This window comes from Tilletiopsis washingtonensis, assembly GCF_003144115.1.
Source record: "Tilletiopsis washingtonensis strain MCA 4186 unplaced genomic scaffold FA09scaffold_2, whole genome shotgun sequence".
Taxonomy (NCBI): Eukaryota; Fungi; Basidiomycota; class Exobasidiomycetes; order Entylomatales; genus Tilletiopsis; species Tilletiopsis washingtonensis.
The window spans coordinates 301,276-321,071 of NW_020311999.1; the positions used below are offsets into that span (position 1 = coordinate 301,276).

Genomic DNA, 19,796 nt, shown 5'->3' on the forward strand with positions numbered 1-19,796 from the left:
TACGCTCTGAAATCACACCGCGGAGCTGCTGCGCTCGTTGCTGCAACGTGGAGGTCAGCAGCGTGCGGGAGCGTGATTCGCGCCACGGCAGCATGCAGCGCGCCGCCCTCGCGATGGCGCTGCGAGATGCACCTCGAGAGGCGTGCACCTGCCGCCGAGCCGGCGGTTCGGGAGCAGGCCAAGGGCGTGCGGTGCGGCCGGCGTGCCTCGCATCGGCGCTCGCTTCCCGTGCGCGGTGACGCGCCGAGGGGCGTGGCCGGCTGCCGGAGCCGAGGCCGGCACTCTGGCGCAGTGCCGGGACCCTTGACAGGCACGCGGCGCATGGAAGCGCCGGCACCGGGCGAGGCGGTGAGAGCAGCAGCAGCGAGCATCGAGGAGGCGCAGCAGCATCTTGCACCGCAACCACACCCTCCAGCAGCCTCAAGGCTCACACCGCCGCAGCACCACCCCTCGCCGCGCCTGCCCGCGCCCCCGCAGCCCGCACCATTCGGCCGTCGGCGTTGCTGCCGCCGCCGCACACCAGCATGCTGCAGCGCGAGCGCGACGCCGGCCCGTCGCGCGCCAGCAGCGAAGGGCCGTCGCGCTCGCCGACCCTCTCGCTGTCGCCCTCGCCCTCGCCGGCACCGCCGTCGCCGCGCATGCCGCAGCTGCCGCCCGACACGCCGCCGCCGCTGCGCCCCGCGCTCACCGCCGCGCCGATGCAGCCGTCGTGGTCGCACGAGAGCATCACGTCGCCCGCCGTCGAGCTGCCGACGTACGACGTCAATGCGCCGCGCCTGCACCGCCGCCGCACCTCGCTGCCCGTGCACGCCGTGCCCGGTGCGGGCGGCTCGAGCAGCTCGGCGGCTGCGCCAGACGCCGTGCGCGGCGAGCGCCGCCGCTTCCGTGACTCGGTCGCAGCGGCGGCGGCGGCCGCAACCTCCACTGCCGTCGCCTCGGGCTCCAGCTCCTCGTCCACTGGCGCCGGTATCGCGCCGGTCAAGCGCCGCCGCTCGTCGCAGGCGCCTGGCGCACGCTCGGCGTCGCGCCGCCGCTCCAACGTGCCTGCCGGTGCGCTGCGCGAGGAGGAGGACTCCACCAGCGCTGCGGACGGGCCGGCAAACGGCACGTCGTCGCGGCGCTACTCGTCGACGTACGCCGCGGGGCCCTCGGGCCGCGGTGCGCTAGACGGCAGCACGAGCTCGGACAGCACAAGCTCAGATCGGCAGGTCTTTGACTGGGACGTGCGGCGCTCGACGGGCGCGCCCTCGCGCGAGGCTCGCGGCTCGTTTGACGACCGCAACAGCAGCGTGCGGGCACGGCGCATGCGTGCGCAGCTCGACAATGGCCGGCCATCGCCGCCGCTGCGCGTCGACAGCTCGGCGCGCGGCTCGGCGGGCACCGCGAGTCCCAACGTGCAGGGGTCATCGAGCGGCATTGCACGCACCGCCTCGCCCGTCCCGCCAGCAGGGCAGAGCCGCCTGCAGCTGCCGGGTGCAAATGCTGGGCGTGCAGCCGGCAAGTCTGGCCTGGCGTCGCCTGTGCTGCGCACCAGCAAGCTGGATGGCTCGCCGGCGCACGGGACACCGCCGTCTGCTGACGCCAGCGGGCCGCCGCGCCCGCCGCGCCCAAAGATCAAGCGGCGCCTCAACGTCGGCGCGCTGGCCGAGGGTGCGCTGATCCTCGGTGCGGGCGCATATGCGTGCTGGGAGCTGGCATCGAGTCCGTCGGCGCGGGTGCGCTCGCATGTGCTTGGTGAGTATCGACGCAGCTGCAGCAGCGCGCACTGCTGACGCGCTTTCTGCAGAGCTCGCGTGGGTGCTCGTTGCGAGCTTTCTGTACGTCGTGCTGCGTCCGCGAGGCGAGCACGGCTTCATCTGGTGCACCGACCAGCGCAACTTCAGGTGAGTGTGCTGCACCGCGTGTCTCGCCCACAGCGCTGACGCCCGCACAGAATCAGCGACGATGACGGCGCGCTGTGCGGCCTGGTGCTCGGGCCACTGCTGGCGACGAGTGCGCTGCTGATGGCCGAGGAAGATGCGGCGCACACGGTCGGACCGCGCGTGCCCTGGGGCCAGCCGTTGGCACCCTTCTGGCGCATCGAGGAGCCGCTGCACATCGTCTCGCACTGGCGCGCGCCGCCCGAAGGTCTCTCGGCCCTCGTCGCGGCACGCTGCAGCCTGCTGAGTCTGCAGACGCTCACGGCGACCATCTTCCTCTGCCACCTCCTCGCGACAAAGTGGATCCGCCGGCCGGCAGACTTTCCGCTGAGCAACTGGCGCCGCCTCGGCAGCTTCTTGGTCTTCGAGGTCGTGCTGGCCAGTCTGCTTGAGATGGTGCGAGAGGTTGCGCTGCGCATGGACGTGCCACTCTGGACTGGTTAGTTCAGCGCCTCTCTCTGCCGGTGCTGCGCTGACCCTTGCTGCAGAGCTGGCGCGCGGCGAGCTCTTCACGATCGCGCTGATCTTCCAGGGTACGCTGTACTGCATCTCGCGCCTCGCGCGCAAGAGCTTCACGCTCGGCGAGCTCGGCATCGTCGCTGCGATTGGCGTGACGCTCAGCGTCGAGGCGCTCAACATTACCATCGCCAAGGTGCGTGCATAGAGACACTCGCTGCGGTCCAGCGCCTCATGTCCCGCTTGCAGATCTTCCCCGCCACGACGCCCTACGTCAAGACGTTCCGCCCGCCGACGCCGCTGCTGATCTTCCAGCTGGCGCTCGTCGTCGGCGCATACATGGTCGGCTTCCTGCTGGCGCCGCTGCTCTACCTCTCGCGGCATCTGGCGCAGAAGCCCGTGCACCGCCTGCGCTGGCCGCACAAGCGCGACCTGCACCGGCGTCTGCTCGCCGGCTTCTTCTACCTTTTCGCCGCGTTGTACATCGTCGGCGTGCTCGGCATGTGGACGCGCTGGCTGCTGGGCCGCCGCGATCCGTGGCTCTGGACGGCGCAGTTCATCGTGCGCGGCCGCGCCTGGTGGTCGCGCCCCGTGCTCATCAGCTACTGGCTGCTGCTCATTGCCGGCAGCGTCATCAGCTGGCAGGCCGTCGTGGTGAGCGCGAAGCGCATCCGCGTCGCGCGCTCGAACCCCAAATCAGCCACGGAGGACGTGGGCGAGGCAGTGCCGGCAGCGCCTGCGTCCGGCAACATGCGCGCTACGGCCGTCGGTGTCGTGCGCACCCTTGGCGGGCTGGGCACATCCGTCGGCAATGCCGCCTCGGCGACGGAGACGGGCACGGTGGCGCTCAAGAAGGCGGCGCATCTGAGCCTCAATGCGCGCCGCAAGTTCTTCCACGCCCTCGCCGTGCTGCTCTTCGTGCCGGGCATTGCGCTGGATGTGAGTGACACTCTAAGCGTGAATCTCTGCTGCGCTGACACCTGGTACAGCCGGCATTTGCGCACCTCGCCTTCTCGCTGGCGTTCTCCGTCTTCATCTTCGCCGAGTACATCCGCTACTATGCGCTGTACCCCTTCGGTGCCGCGCTGCACGTCTTTCTCGCCGAGTTCACCGACCACAAGGACGCCGGGCCCGTCATCCTCAGCCACTTCTACCTGCTCACCGGCTGTGCGGCGCCGGTGTGGATCGAAGGCTCCAAGTCTCTGACGCTGCAGATGGGCGTGCTCGTGCTCGGCGTCGGCGATGCGCTGGCGTCCGTCGTCGGCCGCCGCTACGGCCGCATGTACTGGCCGGCGTCGAGCAAGACCGTCGAGGGCAGCGCTGCGTTCGTCAGCAGCATCTTTGTCAGCGCCTGGATGCTGCGCCTGGTCGGCTGGGTTGGCGACTTCAGCGTGAGTGCGGCGCAATGTCCGTGGCGGCACAGCGCTGACTATTGTCCACAGAGCATGCGCTTTGGCGCCGCGCTCGTGCTGCTCGGCGTGCTCGAAGGCGTCTCCGAGCAGAACGACAACCTCGTGCTACCTGTGTACTCCTTCATCGCGATGGCACTGCTGCGCGTCTAGTAATCCTCAGTGCCGCGGCTCAGGCCATGCAGACAGATGGAATGGCAAAGCGGTCAATTGTCTCTCAAGTGCGCGATGTGTGTGTGGTGATGTTGTACAAGTGTGACGAAAGCAAGGCAGGAGCGGGACAGTGACAAGAGTGCGGGCTCAGGCGGCGACGGCGGCGGCGGCGGGCAGGCTCGTCGAGGCGGGCGCGACGGCGGGCACGTCGGGCACGGCGGCCGAGGCCACGACGACGTCCTGCATGGCGAGGACCATGTCGCGGGCCTCCTGCTCGGCCTGGGCGCCGAGCGGCGAGGCGTCGCCGGCGGCCGTGGCGCAGCTGAGCGGGTCGCGCTCGGGCAGCTTGCCGTTGAGGATCGGCTCCGAGGCGGCCCACATGCGCGCCTGCGCCAGGCCCTGCTCGATCATGGCCTCGACGCCGCCGATGGCGGCCCAGCCCTGCTGCGAGGCGTACTTGAGCAGCGGCGTCATGCGCGGCTTGTAGCACATCTCGAGGAAGGGGCGCGCGGCCGGCAGCGGCAGGTAGGCGGCGCCGGCGGGCGGCGCCGTGCTGCTGGCGGTGGGCGTGTACTGCTCGCGGAAGAAGGCGTGGGCGAGCGTGTAGACCATCTTCTCGTCGTCGCTCTGCGGCGTGATGGCGGGGATGGCGCCGATGCAGCAGGCCACGTTGCCCGTCTCGCCCGAGGCGCGGCGCTCGGCCTCGGCGTCGAACTCGGCGACGCTGCGCAGCGGGCGCAGGTCGAGCTTGTAGCCGCCGGCGGCAAAGTGCGACACGACGTCCTGCGTCTCGCCGGCGTCGCGGTTGAGCAGGTAGAGCGGCGAGAGGCCGAGCTGCGTCGCGGCCCACACGGCCGAGCGGCAGGTGCCGCCGCTGCCGGTGATGATGGCCGAGTGCGGCACGCTGCCGTCGGCGACGCGGCCGTCGGGCGGGAAGCGGAAGGCGGGCGACTGCGCCATGTACGCGCTGGCGTCGAGGCCGTTCTGCGTGGCGACGTTGCGCAGGACGGCGATGCGGATGCCGAGGTAGTCGGTGTTGGTGCCGATCATGCGGCGGTCCTCGACGGCCGTCGAGCCCGAGGCCGACGGGTACACGACGATGGTGTTGACGGTGCTGGTGGCGCGCGCGACCTCGTCGAGCTCGTCGAGGATCTCGCCGCGGCCGAGGCGCGCCGTGACGGCGACCTTGAGCGGCATCGTCACGCCCGAGCCGCCGAAGCGCGCGTCCTCGCGCACGAGCGCGCGCATGTGCGCCTCCTCGACGCTCTTCGTCTCGCAGAGGCTGTACGTGGCAAAGGGCGCGCTGCCACCCTGCTCGAGCGTGCTGCGCTGGATGAGCATGTTCTGGAACGCGGGCGAGGCCGAGTGCGAGATCGGGAAGCCGAAGAGGTGGTGGCGGCGCGGCGAGTCCTTGATCTCCGCCTCGGTCGGGTGCTGCGGCGGCGCGGGCGCGCTGGCGGCGGTGTAGGATGCGACGGGTGCCATGGTGTGTGAGCTTGAAGCGAAGATGCGGTGGTGGAGAGGCAACAGTTGCGCGCGCCGTGCTGGCCTTATGAGGCGGTCCGCACGGCCAGGGTCTGCGAGCGCGCAAAAAGCGAGAGCCTCGCCTGCTGGCGCGGCGGGCGGGAGCGCGGAGTGGGGCCGCGCAGAAGCGGGGCGCCAACGCAAGATTCGGTGCGCACCTCCGCACGGCCAAGCCCCCGAGGAACTTTGTTTTGCCGCCATCCTTCAGCCGTCAACCTTCTTCCGCCCAGTGGCTCTCTCTCTCGCACGGCTGCGCCGTCTTCCCCGCGGGGCAGACGTCGCCTTGCTGCCGGATGATGCTTGTCGGCACACCGGCAGACAAGACCCTGGAAACTTGGCATGGCTTGCGCGGAAGTGTCGGATGCCGTCATCCGCTGCGCTCCTGCGTCAGGTGGACACGATCGAGGGGTCACGAGACGCGGGCACGTCGCTCCGACCGGGGTCGGTGCGGGGCAGGCGACGTGGGCGCCATGACGAGAGTCTGGGGCACTCGACATGGCGAGCGGAAGCGACGGAGTCGTCGATGTATTGTCTGGCTCAACAGCAGGGTTGAGCGAGGTTTTGCGGCCGAGATGCCCCAGGGGACCCCTGTAAAGCGCCGGTCATTGCCAGCAGATCTGCCGAAGCGAGCCAGCAAATGCCAGTTGGTGGGCGACGCGTGCACGTGACATGCAGGCAGCGACTTTGCGCTTCCGGAGACGCTTCCTGGCCTCGCTTGCCCCCACTTTGCACCAATGTTGTGCCTGAGATGGGCTGAGGGCCGGCAGAAACAAATGCGTAGGAGCGGTTCCGCCGCTGGGCGACGCAGGGTCAGGCGGGCGGTACACTGGCGCGGCGCCAGCATGCCGTTGCCCGCTGCGCGCCTGCGGCCAGGGATGCAGCGCAGGTGCGGGCGGTGCTGCGGTGCCGCGGCTCGGCGAAGCCACTCCTGTGCACAGTGGCCGAGTGCGGCGTACGCCCGGCAACAGCCACCGGACGGCACACAGTGGCGCTGTGCCAGGCGCTGAAGGTGGCGCGTGGCGAGTCACCGGGGCGAGCAAGCAGCGGCTGCCCGCGTGCCCGGCCGTCGGCTTGGCTGGTGGAAGAAAGTTAAACGTCTCCCCGCGGTTCCTGCGTGGGGTTCCCGCTCAGCAGCATGCGGCGGCAGAGCGGTGCCCGGCATGTGCGGCACCGGCCAGCGCGGCGCCAGCAAGCGAGGCGGGGCGTGGCGTGGCGACGCGCGTCTCGTTTTCCTTCAGCTCTACCCTTCCCGCTCCCGCTCTCGCACATACATAAGGAGCACCCGGGGCCCCAGATCTTCCCCTTTCCTCACCAGCCTCTTCTCCTTCGTCGGGCTCCTCAACAACTCCTCTCCTCCTCGCCTCACCCCGCCTTCGCCCACCATGCTCGGCAAGAATGAGGACCGCGTCACGCCCAAGGAGGTGTACAACTTCAAGATCTGGGTCATGGCGACCATCGCCGCCTTCGGCTCGCTCATGATCGGATACGACTCGTCGTTCGTCGGCGGCGCCCTCGCCCTGCCCTCGTTCACGCACGAGTTCGGCAAGCTCAACCCCACGACGAGCGCCAACCTCGTGTCGACCTACCAGGCCGGCGCCTTCTTCGGCGCCTTCTGCGGCTACCCGCTCGGCTACTTCCTCGGCCGCAAGTGGGGCATCGCCGTGTGCGGCTTCGTCTTCACCGTCGGCTCCATCATCATGGTCATTGCCAACTCCTCGACGGGCCTCGGCCCCATCTACGGCGGCCGCGCCATTGCCGGTCTCGCCATCGGCGCCGCCTCGAACCTCGCTCCCACGTACATCTCCGAGATCGCTCCCAGCGCCATCCGCGGTGCCCTCGTCGGCATGTGGGAGGTCGGATGGCAGGTCGGCGGCATCTGCGGCTTCTGGGTCAACTACGGCGTCAAGCAGCACGAGAGTGACACGGGCTCGGCGCAGTGGCTCATTCCCTTTGGCCTCCAGCTCGTGCCCGGCGCCATGCTCTTCATCGGCTCCTTCTTCCTCATCGAGTCGCCGCGCTGGCTGCTGACGCGCGACCGCCGCGACGACGCCTCGCGCAACCTCTGCAAGCTGCGCAACCTCGACCCCTCGCACCCCTACGTCATGGACGAGATGGCGCTCTTCGAGGAGACGCTCGCCCGTGAGCGCCGCGAGGTCGGCCGCACCTTCTGGGGCCCCATCAAGTTCGCCTTCACGTCGCGCACCATGCTCAAGCGCCTCGCACTCGCCTCGTCGATGTTCATCGTGCAGAACGCGTCCGGCATCAACTCGATCAACTACTACTCGCCCACCATCTTCCGCGCCATCGGCATCACCGGCACGTCCACCGCGCTCCTCACCACGGGTGTGTTCGGCGTCATCAAGACGCTCGGCGCCATCATCTGGATCGCGATCCTCATCGAGCGCCTCGGTCGCCGCAAGATCATGATGTTCGGTGCCGCCGGCTGCTCGGCCTTCATGATCTGGATCGGTGTCTACGTCGCCGTCGCCGCCAACCGCGCGCCCGTCGCCGGCGCCACGCTTTCCGCCGGCGGCCGCTCCGCCGTCGCCGCCTTCTACCTCTGGACGATCGTGTACGGCTCCACGCTCAACGGCACGCCGTGGGTCATCGGCGCCGAGATCTTCCCGCAGTCCTCGCGCCCCGTCGGCATGGCCATCGTCGCCGCCTCCAACTGGCTCTACAACCTCGCCATCTCGCTCGGCACGCCGCACGCCTTTGCCTGGTCGCGCTTCGGCCTCTTCCTCATCTTCGCCGGCCTGTCTGCCATCGCCGTTCCCTACATCTACTTCGTGCTACCGGAGACCGCCGGCGTGCCCCTTGATCGCATGTCCGACCTTTTCTCGTCAAAGAACGGGCCTATTAGACACCGGCACGGCAAGGTCATGGCCATGGCTCGCGCCGAGCACGACGGCACGGCCAACAACGGCCACGTGCTTCCCCACGCCGGCAGCGAGGGCGACTCGACGCCCGAGAAGCGCTCGACCGACCTCGAGACCGGCGACGCTGCGCTCAGCAAGTAAACTTGCACGAACAGCCTGCCAGGCGACCCCCTTCTCCTCCTCCCCCTTGCACGCGTTCCGCTCTCACTCTTCCCGGGCTCCCACCACGTCACGTTACCTGCACTGCTCCTGATGTACCCCTAGCACTGTGCCACAGCTGCAACGACAATTCTGCCACACACACGTCTGAGCTTGCGACTGAGTCTGCGCCGCGAGAGCTCGAAGGGCGCGCGTCCGATCGAGGAGGAGGAGGAGGTTCGACGGCGCGGCACGCCCGCAAAAAGTCACGTGCGCCTGACGCAGCAGCGAGCGCCTCGCCCCTCCGCTTTTGACACCGCACTGCGCTGTCTCAGGGCTCTGACATGGCCATGTGCGAGCTCGCAGTATCTGCAGCAGAGCGACATTCGTTCCGCATCACAGCGCCATCAGCGGCATTGTGTGCGCGGCCTCCGACGAGGCGACTGTCGCGCACGCGGCTGCGGCGCGCTGCGCGAGCTGTGGGCTGCTTTCGCGCGCCAAGTGCGCCTGCGGCGAGGAGGCAGCCGATTTTGCCGCAGCAAGCGCACTCGCCGTCAAACTGGGAGATGCGCACCGCTTTGCACGGATCCGGAGGGGCATCCATAAGCGCCCGGCGGCGCTGGAGGCATCGGCGCGGCGCGCATCTGCATCTGGGCTTTGCTCGCCCGCGCTGCGAGAGGCGCCGCCCGGCGGAGCGGTGCGCTGCGGTGCCGCCTCGCTGTCTCACGCTCGCCTCCTGCCTGGATCTCGCTGCGGGCGGCGTGCCCGCAGAGGCCACAAGGCACGGGAGCAGTCAGCGGCGACGCAACGCGCCACGTCGCCGCCGCCGGCACGCGTCGCGTTGGGCAAGCCCCGGCACTGGCGAGGTGCTGAGCACGGCACACGGGCAGTGTGCGGCCGCCCGGCACGAGATGCGCTAAGGGCGGGCGGCGCGGCGCCGCAGTGCAAATTGCGCCGCAGGCGGCAGCGTGCGTGCGTGCGTGCGTGTGCCTTCTCACACACGCGGCGAGGTCGTCGCCTGGGCTGACAACCACATTGCGCTGAGGAGGTGAGCTGCGGGATGCAGCGTCTGTCATGCTGGCAGAGCATGAAAGTGTGATATGGTGTCCGCGCGGCGATAGCACGAGGAGCGGCGGCCGGCAGGGCGGCAGAGGCTGCAGCTGCAGGTCCCGCGCGCGCAAGAGGCGCTGCTGCTGCCGTGCCCACGTCTCGCGGCGGCGCGCGGCGCGCGCGCCCTTCGCCCGCGCGCCTCGGCTCTCGGCCGCGCGGCGCGGTGCGCGTGCGCTGCTGCGCCTGCGCTCCCTCGTCTCGCCCTCCATCATCCCCCATCCCCCTCGCTTCACGTCGCCGCCGCACCACCGCCGCGCGGCCCGCTCTCCCTCGTTCCTCGCATACCCTCCGTCTCGCACGTCTCTTCTGCGCGGCACACGCGCGCACAGCAGCCCGGCACGCTCCGCCGGCCACTTTGCGCCTAGCCTCCGCGCGCCGCTACCCGCCTCCCGCGCGAGACGCGCGCCGCCGCGCTCCATCCGTTGCGGCCGCCGCTTGCTGCACCCTGCACGCACGCTCGAGCCTCCCGTGCGCGCGTGCGTGCGTCTCGCAGCATCCTGTTGCATCGCTTGCACGCCTTCTGCGCTGCACTCCGCCGTCGAAGCGTCCTGCATCGGCATCCGCAGCCTGCGCCTGAGCGTCGCCGTCTCGCACCTCCCGTCGGCCGCGCATCTCTGCTGCACTGAGCGCTCCACCGCTGCGTGCGTCGAGGGCCGCCGACATGTCTGCGGCGGACGTCTCCGCCGCACAGCGCGTCGGCGTCGGCACCGCCTCGGGCGCAGCAACGCCGGGCGGCATGTCGCGTCCGGGCGGCATGCCGTCGGGCCAGGCCAACTTCGGGCCAGGGCCGTTCGCGTCGCGCTCGGGCACGCCGGGCCACGCCCTGCCGCCGCAGTCGCAGCAAGACTCGCAGCAGCAGGCGTACCAGAAGCAGCAGTGGGCGCAGGGCCAGATGCAGATGCAGCCGCCGCCGCAGCAGCAGCGTGACTGGCGCGAGGAGATGCGCTCGCCGCCTGGATTTGCCGCACATGGCTCGGGCGCTTCGCAGCAGCAGCAGCTGCATGCGCAGCATGCCTCGCCGCCGCCGGGTCTCGAGCAGCAGCACCAGCAGCCGGCTCTGGCTGCACCTCGCGCCGTGCCGCCGTACCCGCGCTTCCAGTCTCCGAATCCGCTCGAGGGCGACTCTGCGCGCTCGCCGTCGCCGTCGAAGCGCAACGGCGCGGGCAACAGCGCCAGCGGCGGCCCGCCGAACTTTGTCTTTGGCGACGCCCGCGAGCGCTGGGCCAGCGTCGGCCAGGCGCAGCAGCACGGATCTGCAGGCCCGCCGCCGGGCTACTACGGTCAGCAGGGCCCGCCGGGTCCGCAGGGTCACCCACAGCAGCAGCCGCAGCAGCAGCAGCAGCAGCAACACCAGAGCCACGGCCCGCCGCAGCTGCAGCCGCAGCGCTCCGACGAGCGCCGCGCTCAGGAGCCGCACGGCAGCTACGCAGAGCTGTGGGCCAGCGCACGCCAGAGCGCCGACGGTCCGCGCGGCCCGCCGCCGTCTGGCCCGCCGCCTCAGCGTGCTCAACACGCTTCTGACCCGCCGCAGGGTCCGTCGCGAGGCATGCACGAGCTCGAGCACGGCAGCTCGCGCTTCGAGGGCGGTCCGGGTGCCTTTGCGCGCGACGACGGCCCGTACGCCTCCATGACGTCCAACGGCCTGGGCCGCAGCGCGCAGGACGACGCGTCGCTCATGGGCTTCATCCACGGCGGCATGCCCGGCGTGCCTGCGTCGGGCAGTCTGAGCCCGCGCAGCCTGCTGCACTACCACCACCAGCAGGTGCAGGCGCAGCAGGCGCTGGCCATGCAGACGGCACAGCAGAGCTCGGGGCTCAGTGGCGGCAGCACGCTCATGAGCGCCGGCGCGCCCGAGGAGATCACGACCGTCTTCATCGTCGGCTTCCCAGACGACATGACGGAGCGCGAGTTCGCCAACATGTTCCTCTTCGCCAAGGGCTTCGAGGCCTCGACGCTGAAGATTCCAGCTGGCGGGCCGACTGTGCCTGGCGGCCCGCATCGGCCCGAGAACGGCGCTCTGTCTGGACCAGGTGGCCCGTACAATGCCGTCACGATGCCCGGCGCAGGCCTATTTGACCTGGCTGGGCCTGGTCCGCCGGGCGGCTGGGACGAGCACAGCCTCTCGCTGGCACTCTCTCGCGCCGGCGCGGGCGATGCATTCTCCTCGCTCTCGAACCTCGGCGGCCTGTCAAGCGCGCTGCAGGGGCTCGGCGGCCCCTCGAACAGCATGACGCCCGGCGGCAAGATCAAGCAGATCATCGGCTTTGCCAAGTTCCGCACGCGCTCCGAGGCGCTCGAGGCGCGCGACGCGCTCAATGGCCGCAAGATTGACGCTGAGCGCGGCTGCGTCCTCAAGACGGAGATGGCCAAGAAGAACCTGCACACCAAGCAGCGCCCCGTGCTCTCGCAGACGAACCCGATCCTCGACTCGTCTGGCTTCCCGACCTCGGGTGGGCCGCCGCCGCCAGGCCCGCCGCCGTCTTCGCAGTTTCCGGGCGGCATGGGCGGCCCGCCAGCGCCCGGCAGCCTTCATGAGCGCGAGCTGGGCTTCCAGCGTCCACCTGGCGGCTCAAGCAGCAGCGGTGCAGGGCCGTCGAGCGCCGGCCCGTACGGTAGCTTCACTGGCGGGCCGCACGCCAGCTTCGACCCGTTCCCGGGCAGCTCGAGCGGCAGCAGCGGCGGTCCTGCAGGCCCGCACTCTGCCAATGGCATGCTCTCGCCCTCTCACGAGGGCTTTGGACGGCCAGACTTCTTCGGCCCGCCGCCGACAGGTCCGCGCGGCCAGATGCAGTCCATGCCTGGAGCGCGCGGCGGCTACGGCTCGGACGCCGGGCCGCAGCAGAGCGCAGAGCCTGCACGCTCCGGTCCGCCAAGCGGCCCGAGCCAGCAAGCGCCTGGCGACAAGTGGGCTCCGGCGATGGGACCGCTCGACTATTTTGACGGGCCCAACGCGCGCTATGATAGCTCGCAGCAACAGCAGCAGCAGCGCGGCCCTCCAGGCATGCCGCAGCAGGGCCAGCAGCAACCGCAAGGCCAGCAGCAGCAAAGCCGTCCCGGCCGCTCCGAGCAGCAGCCGCAGCAGAACACGCAGGGCCAGTCGGCCCAGCAGCTGCGCGGACCCGACTGGAGCACGCTGGGCTCGCCGCCGAGCATGTATGGCCAGGCGCGCGCCGCGCCGCTCGGCTTCGGCCCGCAGGCGCGCAAGGGCCTGAGCGGCAGCGCCAGCCCGCTCGGCGAGCACGGCGGCAGTGGTGCGCCGAGCTCGGGCAGCGGAGACAGCCTCGGCGCGCGCGGCCAGGAGGATTTTGGCATAGGGGAGTCGACGGCTCGGGTGCTGCACAGCACCTCGCCGCCTCGAACAGGGTCTGAGACGATCAGGCACGGAGCGGATGAGTCTATCCTCTCCAGCCTGCGCCAGCGCACACCGCAGCAGCAGCAGCAGCCATCGCAGGCAGCGGCCCAGCAGGGCCGCGCCGCGTCCGGCTTCCCTGCGCGGTTCGGCGCTCTCAGACTCGACTCCCCGCACGTCCCGAACCCCTCTCCCTCTGCCTCGCTTCCTTCCTTTGGCTCCTCTTTCCCTCCTCCGCGCGCGAATGCCAGCGAGCAGCACGCTGCCTCGTCTGGCTTCTCGCCCAGCTCAGTGCTGCCGCCACGCCCGCGCTCGCGCCATGACAGCATCAGCGCGTCGTCCGCGTCTATCGGCAACCCCTCGAGCCCCACCAGCCCGCTCTCGAGCCCGTCAAGCAGATCCTTCTCGATCGACCAGAACCCGCCGGGAAACACCATCTTCGTCGGCAACCTGCCAGCCAGCGCCTCGGCTGGCCCGACTGCCGCGCATCTGGAAGAGCAGCTGCGGAATGCCTTCACGCCGCGGCCTGGCTTCCGGCAGATCTCGTTCCGCGTCAAGACAAACGGGCCCATGTGCTTCGTCGAGTTTGAGGACGTGCACCGGGCCGCGCAGGCCCTCGCCGACCTCAACGGCGACACGCTAGGCGGCGCCGTCAAGAACGGCGGCCTGCGCCTCAGCTTCTCGAAGAACCCGCTCTTCCGCAGCACGATACCCGGCCCTGACGGCGTCAGCGCGACGTCGGCGCCCGGAAGCCAAGGCGAGCGATCTCCGGTCCTCACCTCGCCGTCTCTCGGGCCCGCGCGCCTGAGCCTGGCTCAGGCCAGCGAGACTCTCGTGAGTCGAAGCGAGCACCAGCGCAATGGCGCGCACCTGCTGACCCTACCGTCAGCTCAGCACCAGTCGGACCTCTCAGCTCGACTTCGATTCTCTTAACAACCTCGAGGAGACGTGAGTGGGCGCCGGCGCCTCTCCGCTCCGCACGCGTGCTCATCGATGCGTCCGACTGTGCCAGCTCCTACCGCGAGGGCTACGCCAACGGCCACGCCCACGGCGAGCTGCACGGCACGTTCGAGGGCCGCGAGCTCGGACAGCTCAAGGGCTTCGAGGTGTGGGAGGAGGTCGGCTACTACGAGGGCATGGCGCGCTTCTGGCTCGGCAATCTCGAGGCGCAGGCGCCCGACGCAGCCAGCAGGTGAGCACTGCGTGATTAGTCGACCTCTCGCAGCATGCTGACCTGTTCCCCGCAGATCGCGCAAGCAGCAGAAGCAGATCCAGGCCCTCTCCGCCCTAGAGACGCTCATCGGCTTCTTTCCGGTGGACAATGCCGACGCGGCCACGGGCCCGACGAACCTCGCCGACACGATCCTGGCAGCCCGCGATGCCGAGGACGCGCAGGCCGCCGCCTCGCCCGCAGGCACGGCAACGCCGGACGCCGAGTCGCGCGACGATGCCGAGACCGACCCGTCGAAGCTCGACATGCTGGCGCTGCTCGAGCGCATCCGTGCGCGCTACAAGCTCGTCTGCTCGGTGCTCGGCGTGCGTCCGCGCCTCGCCGCTGCTGGCGCTGAGTCGTCAGCCGCAGACGACCAGCCTGCGGCGCGCTCTGCCGTCGTGCACGGGCGCACCGTCGATCCCGACCAGCTCAACTTCTGAGGCTCTGTCCGCCTTTCTCTCAACCTCGCTCGAGCACAAGTCACCTAGCCTCGCTTCTCCCGACCGCACCACACATTTCGGAAACCTCACTTCTCCCGGCTGCTCTCGGCACGCTTCAGGATGGATCGCAGCGGCTGCTCTGCCCGCGCCCAAGACTGCCCATACAAGTGCTCCGCCAGCTCCCGCTTCATTCTTCGCTCTCGCTCGTCCACCGCACAGAAAAAGACACATCAACACCAACACACCGCCAAGCCCACCCTTGCCGTCGATATCCTCCTCTCGCTCTTCGCATTGCGCTCTTCGTCTGCCATGTCTCCTCGGCCCTCCGCGCCCCACGCCTCTCGCCCATCGCACGTTCGTCCACGGCCAAGCTGCACCCACTTTCCAAAGCACACACTACCACACACTCAACCACGCCTAGTCGCACACTCCACCTCTTCATCCCACGCCGCGGCATGCAGCCGCTGCTTACCCCACCCTCATCTCCACGTCTGCTGCCTTGGTTACCTCTTTGCACCGTCCCGTCGCTCCCGTCTGCCCTGGTCTTCCCTGCTGCTCTCTCTCTCTCTCCTGTGCGTGTGCATTCCTTATTCTAGCAAAGCCCCGCCCTTTCTCGTCCATCCGTCTCGCCCCCGGCACGCTGCTGCTGTGACCTGCCTGCCTCTCCGTCCCCTTGCAATCTCATGCCTTGGCCATCCCACGAGCCCTCGAGGCGCCGCCGCAGCGATCTCAGTCGGCCCGCGGCGCCGCAGCCCCTGACTGTCGCGAGATGGCCCTCCATAAGCACGAGCCTCGCGGCTCCGTCGCTGCGATGACGGCATGCCGCGGCCGCCCCCACAGCACGGCACGCAGCCGGGCTCTTCGCCTCCAAGCGAGCGCCCATGGCACGACATGCTCTCTGAGAGCAGCCGAGCGGACGCCGCTGCATGGCGCATCGGGCGCCGTGGCTCGTCGCCCAACCTCCCTCGGGCATTTCACACTGCCACTGCGAATCTGTAGTGCGGCAATACAGCCGCGGCAGCGTGCCAACGCAAGGCACGAGACCGGGCGGCCGGCGGGCGGGCGGGCGGCTGGCGAGTGCGGTGCGGCGGCTCGGCGCGCGCGGCGCCGCGCTGCACGACGAACGCTTCGACGCCGGACGTCCGGCGCCTTGGGACGGCACACTGGTGCCGTGCCCGGGCTGCAACGCCTGCCGCCTGCGCGCGCTGCACGGCAGATCGCTCTCGCTCTCGACCCGCTCTCGCGGCGTGCCCCTGAGGCGCTGTGCCGCCCGCCGGGGCTGTGTCGCTCCGGGCCGCGGTGCGAGACTGGCGGCGTGCCTCGCGTTTGGGTGCGGCTGCCGGTGCCGCTGCCCAAGCACAAGCTTGGCGCGCGAGGGTCGCGCCGCCGGCCGCGCGGCGCGGTGTGAGCTGAGAGGCGCGGCTGGCACAAGGCACGCGCGCGAGGCGATGCTCGTCGTCGTCGGCGGCGGCGCTGCTCACCTCCGCCGCCATCCTCACGCCCTCGCACGCCCAGCCCTCCTCTGCTCGTCTGTCTCTCTCCAGCGCGCGCACCAGCGTCTCGCATCCTCGCCGCAGTCACCTGCCTTTGCGCGCACGTCTCGCGCCCCGCCGCGCCTCGGCCGCGGCCGCCGTTCCCTGCCTCGGCCGTGCCTCGTGCTCCGCACACACACGGCATGCTCTCGTTTGCCTCCTCCTCGCGCGCGCCTGCCGCTGCGCCGGCGCGGACAAAGCGCTCGCTGCTGTGCGCCAGCGTCGCCGCGGCGTCAGCGGCGCTCCTCGTGCTCGCGGCCGCCGCGGCGCCCATCGCGCGCGCCCAGGGCCCGACGCAGCAGGCCGACGACCCCGTCACGCTCGTCGGCACGTGGAGCTCGGGCAGTGGTGCAGTCTCGACAGGTCTGGTGAGTCGCGTCTCGTCGGAGCGCGTCTTGGCGCGCGATGTCTGGATGGAGCAGGCGTGGAGGGAGCTGCGACCAGAACGTGGTGGCGCCTGCACGGCCGTGCTGCTGAGGACGGGAGCAGCACGGCGTGGTGGTCGCAGTCGCTGGGATGCTCGCGCGCCGTCTCTCTGTCCGCATCGCTGCTGCCAAGTCCGTCCGCGCGAGCCAGAGACCCGCCTCCTCAGGGGCTCGATGTGTGCGGCGGTGGAGCATCAGCGTCCTGCACCTGCGCAGGCCAGCTCTGACTCCTGTGTGCGCAGCAATTCTACAATCCGGGCAACAACAGCTTCACCGTGCCCGCCACTGCCGGGCAGTCGTACAGCTTCACCGAGGATGGCTTCTGGGAGCAGGCGCTGTACATGTTTACCCCTGAGCGTGAGTACCGCAGGTGGGAGAGGTGATGGACGCAGGCCGCAGCGTGGCGCGCACGGCAGCCGGGCGTCGAGACGCTGTCAGATTGGATGCATGGATGCAGCTAGATGCCTGGTGCTGCCGCGAGTACGGCAGCGGCCTGCGCACCTGCCTCACGCTTGCTCCTGCCCAGCCGAGCTGACGCCGTCCCCTCCAGCGGCCAAGCCGCAATGCGCCACCGTGCAGCTCATCTGGCAGCACGGCACGTACACGCAGAACAGCAACGGCACGCTCACGCTCAACCCGTTCGAGGGCGACGGGCGGCAGCTGGTGCAGAACAGCTGCACGAGCACGTCGAGCAGCATTGCCGCGTACGACCAGAAGGAGAGCATGACGGGCTTCAACATCCGCCTCGAGATGCACTTTGGCGCCTCGGCCTACTACCTGCAGATGTACGACTTCGCAGGCGTGCCCAAGCCGTGGCTGTGGCAGACGTACAACCCGCCGCAAATGCTGCCGACGCAGCAGTTGCACAAGAAGGTGAGCGCGTCGGAGTGCAGCCCGGGAGTGCCGTCGCTGACCGCCTTCTTCACAGATCATCGGCTCGCTGAACAACCGCTAGTCATGCGGTCGTGCGGCGTGTCTCACCTGGACTTGCTCTTCTCCGACGGCCGAGCATCGAGCGTGCGCATGCGCGCTGCCTGCTCTGTCCCATGTGTCCGCATCTCACCACCGGCTCCCGCCTCTACACGCCTCCTTCCTCTCCACTGCGCCTCTACTCCAGGCTTGCAACGTTGTGTTACACCCGTTGGCGCGTGAGCACTCTGCTCGCCGCCACCACCGCACTGGCACTCCTCGCCAGTCGCAACCCCACTGCCTTGCACCACTCCCTCCAATGACGACGCCCTCATGACCTTGCTGCAATACAGACACCCTGTACAGACGCGCTTGACTGCTCTCGTGATGCACGCGGCGGGGCCCAGCAATGTCTATTGCAGGCGGTATTGCCGCACCACATCCCACATCTTCGGCCAGATGACGTCGCTCTCCTCGCCGCGCAGGCTCACGTATGCGGGCCGCTCGCCCTTGGGCGCGTCGCGCTGGTCGCGGTAGTACTCGAGCAGCGGCGCCATTTCGCGGTGGAAGGCCTTGAGCCGCTGAGCAAACGCTTCCTATGGGCAGTGTCAGAGTGAGGCTCAGTGTACGTTGAAACAAGAGGCACGCACTGCGTTGTCGTCTGGCCTTTGCTCGAGCGGCTCGCCCGTCTCGTCGTCGAAGCCAGCGCGCTTCGGCGGGTTGAAGCTCATGTTGCTGCGAGTGGCGTCAGAGTGGCCAGCAGTGCGTGCGAGGGTGGGCCACTCACTAGACCCGTCCAGATGCCGGGTGCAGCCACCGGTCTGGCATAGCACAGCTCATCAGCCGCCGCCTGAGGCGCTCCGCGCGCGCCACTCACCGAGAATGCGCGAGAGCACCACCTCCTCCGGCACATCGAGATTGATGACCAGTTGCAGCGGTTGCCGCAGCGTTGCCAGCTTCTCATCCAGCAGGCGCGCCTGCCCGATCGTCCGCGGGAAGCCGTCCAGAAGCCACGGCGTCTAGACCACACCTGCGTCAGAGCCGCGCGAGAGCAAGCACGGCATGACGACTCACCTCGGCACCCATCCCCTCGAGCTCGGCCGAGAGCACACCCATCATGACCCGGTCGGGCATGAGGCCTGCAGCAGCGTCAGCGCCTGTGCACGAGCCCCGAAGCCAGAGCGGGCTACGGCGGTGCGCCCGGAGATCTCCGCGCCTGGCACTTTGAACACCCTGCCTGGTACACACTCACCGCCGCGCTTCACCACACCCTCAGCCTCTCGCCCGATCTCCGTGCCGTTGCGGATGTGCGCGCGCAGCACGTCGCCGGCGCTGAGGGTGCGCATGGCAGGCGCATGCTGCACGAGGCGTGCCGACAGCGTGCCCTTGCCCGAGCCCTGTGGAAGACAGGCATGCGTCAGACGCTCGTCGACGCTGTTATGCTGCTACACGCGGCACGCACCGGCGAGCCGATGATCAGTGCGCGCAAAGGACGGAGCATGGCGCCAGCGCGAGGGAAAGCGGGCGGTGTGGAGGCGCTGGGTGAAAGAGCGCTTGGCGGAGTACGACGACGCGGAGAGGTGCCTGACAGATGACGATCCTGCGTGGAGAGAGGCCTGGACGCTGGTGCTGGCTTGAGGTGGTGGTGGAGAAGAGGAGCGAGCCGTCGCCTGCGAGATTGCCTGCTGCCCCACTCGCACTTGTTGGGCCCGTGCCTGAAGCCGTGCGCTGCTCCGGCTCGGCGTGGGGAGCGGCGCCGGACGGAGGAACTCGACTCTCACGCCGTGCGCGCGGAGCACACGGCACGCCGCCTGCGCCGCACGATGCGGGGGCAGGCTCGAGGGCGTCGCTCGGCGCTCGGCCTTCTCTTGCGCCACGACGTCGCAAGAGCGCAAGTGTGGCACGGGGTGTGAGCCACGCTGCTCTGCTCGACGCAGACACTTTGCCATTTTGAGAGCTGGCCAAGGCTGTCACGGCGAGGCAGCCTGATCGCTGCGTCTGCTTGCTCGGCCGGCACCGCGTGCGGCAGCACGCGCGAGGCAGCGCCAGCAGCGGAGCGCGCGCCTTGCGTGCCTCTGTTCGGCTTCCAGCGGCGTCGCCGCGCGCGCGCCGATTTCACAGCGCCGGCGCCGCGCCGCACCTCCTGCCTCCTGACCACCGCCACCGAGACCTGCCCACTCCCGTCTCGCCTGCACGTATAGCATCCGTACACCCCGTCGCCTGCCTCCCTGAGCGCCGTCTGCGAGCACTGCACCTCTGCGAGCCGCGTGCAGGAGTCGCCGCCGGGCCTCAGCGCCGCACCTGTCTTCGCACGCAGCAGCACGCCGCCGAGCACGCCGC

The 19,796-nt window shown here is 69.7% G+C and overlaps 7 protein-coding genes across 7 annotated transcripts; 4 read left to right on the plus strand and 3 right to left on the minus strand.

Moving 5' to 3' along the window:
• Positions 1-418: 418 nt before the first annotated feature.
• FA09DRAFT_314416 (hypothetical protein) lies at positions 419-3,937 on the plus strand (the record flags this gene model as incomplete). The annotated part of the gene is made up of 7 exons (XM_025740764.1): positions 419-1,734; positions 1,787-1,883; positions 1,934-2,358; positions 2,408-2,571; positions 2,625-3,314; positions 3,365-3,766; positions 3,818-3,937. The coding sequence occupies exons 1-7, from the start codon at positions 525-527 to the stop codon at positions 3,935-3,937; spliced, it is 3,108 nt and encodes a 1,035-aa protein (XP_025601031.1). The 5' UTR covers positions 419-524.
• Positions 3,938-4,042: 105 nt separating this feature from the next.
• Positions 4,043-5,550, minus strand: FA09DRAFT_327479 (hypothetical protein). The gene has a single exon (XM_025741413.1). The coding sequence runs from the start codon at positions 5,420-5,422 to the stop codon at positions 4,085-4,087; it is 1,338 nt and encodes a 445-aa protein (XP_025601032.1). The 5' UTR covers positions 5,423-5,550; the 3' UTR covers positions 4,043-4,084.
• A 1,141-nt stretch (positions 5,551-6,691) lies between these two features.
• Positions 6,692-8,639, plus strand: FA09DRAFT_327480 (putative quinate permease). Its single transcript, XM_025741414.1, has one exon. It carries the CDS (start codon positions 6,844-6,846, stop codon positions 8,479-8,481), a length of 1,638 nt encoding a protein of 545 aa, XP_025601033.1. The 5' UTR covers positions 6,692-6,843; the 3' UTR covers positions 8,482-8,639.
• Positions 8,640-10,249: 1,610 nt separating this feature from the next.
• FA09DRAFT_336162 (hypothetical protein) lies at positions 10,250-14,590 on the plus strand (the record flags this gene model as incomplete). The annotated part of the gene is made up of 4 exons (XM_025743849.1): positions 10,250-13,771; positions 13,827-13,885; positions 13,950-14,129; positions 14,185-14,590. 4 exons carry the CDS (start codon positions 10,250-10,252, stop codon positions 14,588-14,590), a joined length of 4,167 nt encoding a protein of 1,388 aa, XP_025601034.1.
• A 296-nt stretch (positions 14,591-14,886) lies between these two features.
• FA09DRAFT_113025 (hypothetical protein) lies at positions 14,887-15,605 on the minus strand. The gene has a single exon (XM_025739003.1). It carries the CDS (start codon positions 15,561-15,563, stop codon positions 15,183-15,185), a length of 381 nt encoding a protein of 126 aa, XP_025601035.1. The 5' UTR covers positions 15,564-15,605; the 3' UTR covers positions 14,887-15,182.
• A 550-nt stretch (positions 15,606-16,155) lies between these two features.
• On the plus strand, positions 16,156-17,827 carry FA09DRAFT_303877 (hypothetical protein). Its single transcript, XM_025740453.1, has 4 exons — positions 16,156-16,490; positions 16,790-16,904; positions 17,098-17,420; positions 17,476-17,827. Exons 1-4 carry the CDS (start codon positions 16,266-16,268, stop codon positions 17,500-17,502), a joined length of 690 nt encoding a protein of 229 aa, XP_025601036.1. The 5' UTR covers positions 16,156-16,265; the 3' UTR covers positions 17,503-17,827.
• Positions 17,798-19,354, minus strand: FA09DRAFT_327484 (adenylate kinase). Its single transcript, XM_025741415.1, has 7 exons — positions 18,919-19,354; positions 18,709-18,853; positions 18,531-18,595; positions 18,334-18,475; positions 18,244-18,277; positions 18,107-18,191; positions 17,798-18,052 (listed from the first exon to the last, which is right to left on the minus strand). The coding sequence occupies exons 1-7, from the start codon at positions 18,955-18,957 to the stop codon at positions 17,870-17,872; spliced, it is 693 nt and encodes a 230-aa protein (XP_025601037.1). The 5' UTR covers positions 18,958-19,354; the 3' UTR covers positions 17,798-17,869.
• Between the last annotated feature and the right edge of the window lie 442 nt (positions 19,355-19,796).